The 4,702-nt window shown below is 29.3% G+C and overlaps 1 protein-coding gene across 1 annotated transcript; it reads left to right on the top strand.

The window, feature by feature from the left end:
- The first annotated feature begins 732 nt into the window (after positions 1-732).
- On the top strand, positions 733-2,064 carry LOC121225541 (uncharacterized). The gene is made up of 3 exons (XM_041109883.1): positions 733-1,052; positions 1,142-1,327; positions 1,405-2,064. The coding sequence occupies exons 1-3, from the start codon at positions 963-965 to the stop codon at positions 1,531-1,533; spliced, it is 405 nt and encodes a 134-aa protein (XP_040965817.1). The 5' UTR covers positions 733-962; the 3' UTR covers positions 1,534-2,064.
- The last annotated feature ends 2,638 nt before the right edge of the window (positions 2,065-4,702 follow it).

Below are 4,702 nucleotides of genomic sequence, written 5' to 3'. Positions count from 1 at the left end.
TACATAATAATTACATATGTCAAATAAATGAGTGAAATGACTATTTAACCTTTTATGTATTAAATATGACAAAAGAAATTTTGAAGGGTAACTTAGTCATTTTGTCATTAAAGATTATTTTTAAAATTTAAATTAGAAAAAAAAAGAGACATTATTGATGGCATTAATATAAGATATTAAATTAAAATTTTAAATATTAAATTGTAATAATTTATTTAATAATTAAATAAATGAATAAATGATGAAAAGTGTGGAAAATCTAGGGGAAAAAAAAAGAAAATTCATTCTTTTGCTATATATAGAGAGAGAAGGGGGAAAATGGGGTGGAAGAGAGAGAGAAAGAGAAGAGTTTTTACTTGAATTTTTCATGAAAATTTAGTTAGTGTTTTTCTTCATGATTTGAATCAAGAAGCTTGGAGACACAAAAGAAAAGGCAAAAGAAATAAGGAACATGAGGAATTTGGCAGACATGTGAGTGAATCATTATTAGTCTATTGGATTAATAAATGAAAAAAAAATTGAATAAAGTGTTGTTTGATAAATTAAAAGCTATTTGTTGAAAAAATAAGTGTTGAAAAATTAAGTATTAAAAATTAAATTATTAAAAATATTAATTTTTAATTTATTTAAATTTTTCATATCCTAACTTAGGTAGAATAAGATTGTTTAGAGATATAATTCATTAAAAAAAAGTATTTTTGAGGTTGCAAAATGAAGTCCATGCTCACATACATGTGCCATATGGCACATTGGTAAAGAGCCAAATGACTACACTACCACATGGAAACTTACTTGAATGCATATCAGTATGCATTGCAGCCTATCAATGGGTGACATGGGTGGAAGAGAACTGGGGTAAGCCTATTCTGCCTCCAATGGAGAGGGTTATGCCTAGGAGGCCCAAGAAAAATAAGAGAAGGGCCAAGGATGAACCACAGAAGCTTAAACCTGGATAGCTGAGTATGAGGGGATTAGTTATGAACTATAGAAATGGTGGACAGCTAGGGCATAACAAAAGGAAATGCCCTCAAAAGAAATCATCAACTACTCAGGTATTTTATAGTTTATTTATTCAATTTTTGTCATTCCTTTCCTTACTAGTATTGTTCAAGTTAAAATTAATTGCAGTTCTTTGCAACAGACCACAACTCGTTGTGCAGATACTCCACCTACTTCAGAGACACCTCAAAACCCTTCTGCAATTGCCGACAAAGGGAAGGGAAAGATGCCTACAACTGCAGCCAGACCTAACAGAGGAAGAAGACCAAGTAGATTTGAAGGCATTGGTCTCTACACCAATTTGAATACTGGAGAGCAAACATTCCATGTAAGTGATGACAATTTATTACAATAATTTGTAAGCCACCAATCTTGGGGTCTGACATTTGTCTTCTTTTGTTACAGTCTGGGATCAGCACAAGGAGAGGCATTTATGAACTAAATAATTCATCTGATGCACAGTCCTCGAACAAGAAGAGAAAGGCAACTGGAGATGAGATTGGCACTCAAGAATCTGTTGCACCCAAGAAGTGAATATTGCATTATATCATGCATTCTTTTGTTGGATCTTTTTTGTGTTACACTGTTTTGGGGTATATATTTTTTGGTATATAAGCACCTGGTAAAGGCACTTCGGGCACCTTCAATAGGCACCTGCAATTTTTTGGTATAGTCTTAGTTTTGGTATAGCTGACAAACTTGGTACAGACAGCTGGTTAATTGGGTATAGAACAAAAAAAAACAAAGACGCATTAGGGCTTAATTGCAAAAAAAGTTGAAAAGTTAGGGATGAAATTTGCAATTAATTGTTATACATATCTTGCTGTTGTGTTCAAATGTGAGTTTCTTATTACTTTTCCATTCCCTTCTAGACATCATCATGGGTCGGTGACCCGCTTGAAGTTTTGTCTGGAAAGTGAAAGGGTTTGAATAAAAATATAAAGCCGAAAAATAGATTTAAACAAAAAATAAGACTCATTTTCTAAACAGGTGTTCCACTATTTGCTAATATTTTGTTGTTGTTTTACTGCTACTATTTTGTTATTGTTTGGATATTGTATAACTCTTTTTTTATTGTGCTACTATTTTAGAGGCATTTGATTGTTAAGTTGCAACTATCTTAGTGTTATTTAAGTATAATTAATGTATTTTCAATTTGTTAGAAAATATTTATTTTAATGTATTACATTTTTAAAATTTATATATATAATAATATAGAAATTTTAATACAGATCGGGCTGAGCTCGAGTTTAGCATTTTTTATTTGGATCAAGCTTGGACAAAATTTTAAGCCCCATTTTTCAAGTTGGACCTAAACCTACTCTCGATCTTTGCACGAAATGCAAATCAAATATAATAACATCGACCTTACTAAGAAGTGATAGTGAGTATTTTCTTCATACAATTGAACTGAGTTCAAATCTCGAAGTCATCATATTTGAAAGGACTAATATAAATATTATATTTAGATCTCATCTCATACTTAATCAATAATTTGGATTCTTTTAGATTTTGTGCTCTGAAATTTTGTACTAAATATTGTAATTTGTGATTATAACAAAATTTTAATAATTTTTTCTATATCGAATTTGTTATATAAAAAAAATCGATGTGATAATAGAGGTGGATACGACGGTAACACAATTCAAATCTATACCAAACGGGTGAGTCAAGACCAATAAATTAAAATTTTATTTTTTTTGAAGTTCTTAAATAGTCTAAATATTATGTATTCCCCAAAATATATAGCTTATGAAATTAAATAAAGAATTGATTACAAGAGTGATGAACCAAATTCTTGACACCAACAAGAAGGCCCATGAAGAAATATTATTATACTAATCATTTCCCTATTTTATTATTTAAAATCATTAAATATAAATAAATTTAGAAAAGTCAAAATTTACTAGGAGTCCCTACACTGTTATGTGAAGTTTATTTTAATCCCTTTATTTAAAAATTATTCTAATTAATCTCTATACATTAAAAATTTATTCAAATCATGACATCATTAAAAAGTTATCGATAATTTAAACAAGATATAGCATACCCAAATAACTTACTAATGATCTGACGCAACCCATAAAAAATTCAGCCATCCTAAAAAAACCATATATTTTTGAACTCTCGTATGGCTAAAAAGTACGTTAAGTCTATCCTTTTTTAGCCAAACGATAATTCAAAAGTATATGATTTTTTTAAGATAATCAAGTTTTTTATAGGTCAAATCAGATCATGTCTAAATCTGTTAGGTATCAAAGTAAATTTTAATAGAATAACAAGATTCTTAATAGACTTTTGGCAACTTTTGGCAACAAAGAATCACAAGATTAAAATTTAATTCTAGAGTTTATTAGAATGCTAATAATCAAAAACAAAACTTGTCACAATCAAAATGAAACATTTGAAAAAAAATTCAACATATTGAAAACCAAAAAAAAACCTTATGATTTTCCCATTTCCTATAATAAAAAACCTTCCATTGACTAAACATGGATGAGTTGTTTTTATCAATCACCAGAGTTTTCTTTTAATAATCTTATTCTAAGTTCTGATCATGTCTGTTCTTTTTTATACAATGTATAGAATTATCTATAACCCCTCTTCAACCCATAAATAGAGGATAATATGTTTCAACGCATTCGAACCCACATCTTCCCATATTAACAATAATGTCCATGTTAATCGAGTTAAGACTCAATCAGTAGGGTGTTCAAATTTCGGTTAAAACCGAATTAACTGGCTGAACCGATCTAATTCGGTTAATTGGTCAATTAACCGATCTAATTCGATTGGAGGTCGATTAATGATTTTTTGAAAGTTCGGTTATCGGTTAATTCGATTTGAAATCGGGTAATTAACCAAACTTAATAATTAATAATACAAATTATATGTAGTTCTAATTTCGATAATTCGATTAAATGAATATTATCATTTTTTTATACATGTTTATACTTGTTTTAACTGAAGAAAAAAAACATATAAATTTCAGTTCGGTTAATTTTTTAGAAAAAATTTCAATTCGATTAATTCATTTAATATTAATTCAATTCGGTTAACCGTTTGAACACTTTATCAATCAGCATCAATAACCAGAGTTGAAAACATACATTTTTTTCACCACACATTTTTCTTGATTTTGAGAACACTTTCCACTTAAAAGATGGGGAAAAGGAAGAGGTAGGTCACCGGCATAATTCAATAATTTTTCATAATTGTATTGACCAAACTCCAGCTAAACCGTATCCTTTTTTCCTTTCTAAATTCTAAGTCAATTTCCTTTAAAATTAAAACTTCCCTAATATTTCAAAGAACATGTGTCCAATGCATGGACCCAGTTTTTCATTGTGTTTGTTGGACCATTTGAGTTAATGGGTTTTGACAAAATTTAAACAACTTCAAAACCGCATGCAAGTCAAGAAGGGTTACTTTTTAGTCCCTCGACTTAATTCACTTAACAAATTTAGATTAAATCCGAGTTCAATGACCAAAATGGACTTATTTGTAAAGTTTAAAGACCAAAGTGAACCTAATTACCGTGTTCAGAGACTAAAAGTTATATTAACCCATTCAAGAATTCGAAATCAAAGTCTTATTCTTTTTAGCTTTTTAGTGTGAAACGGACCCGAATGGTCAAATTTGAATCCAAAACAATAACAAGATTAAACCATCTAATCTCTTATCCTTTGCTTTCAATGTTCAC

This window comes from Gossypium hirsutum, chromosome D13 (genome assembly GCF_007990345.1).
Source record: "Gossypium hirsutum isolate 1008001.06 chromosome D13, Gossypium_hirsutum_v2.1, whole genome shotgun sequence".
Taxonomy (NCBI): domain Eukaryota; kingdom Viridiplantae; phylum Streptophyta; class Magnoliopsida; order Malvales; family Malvaceae; genus Gossypium; species Gossypium hirsutum.
Note: the sequence above shows the minus strand (reverse complement) of the source record. Positions and strands in the feature narration are given on the sequence as shown.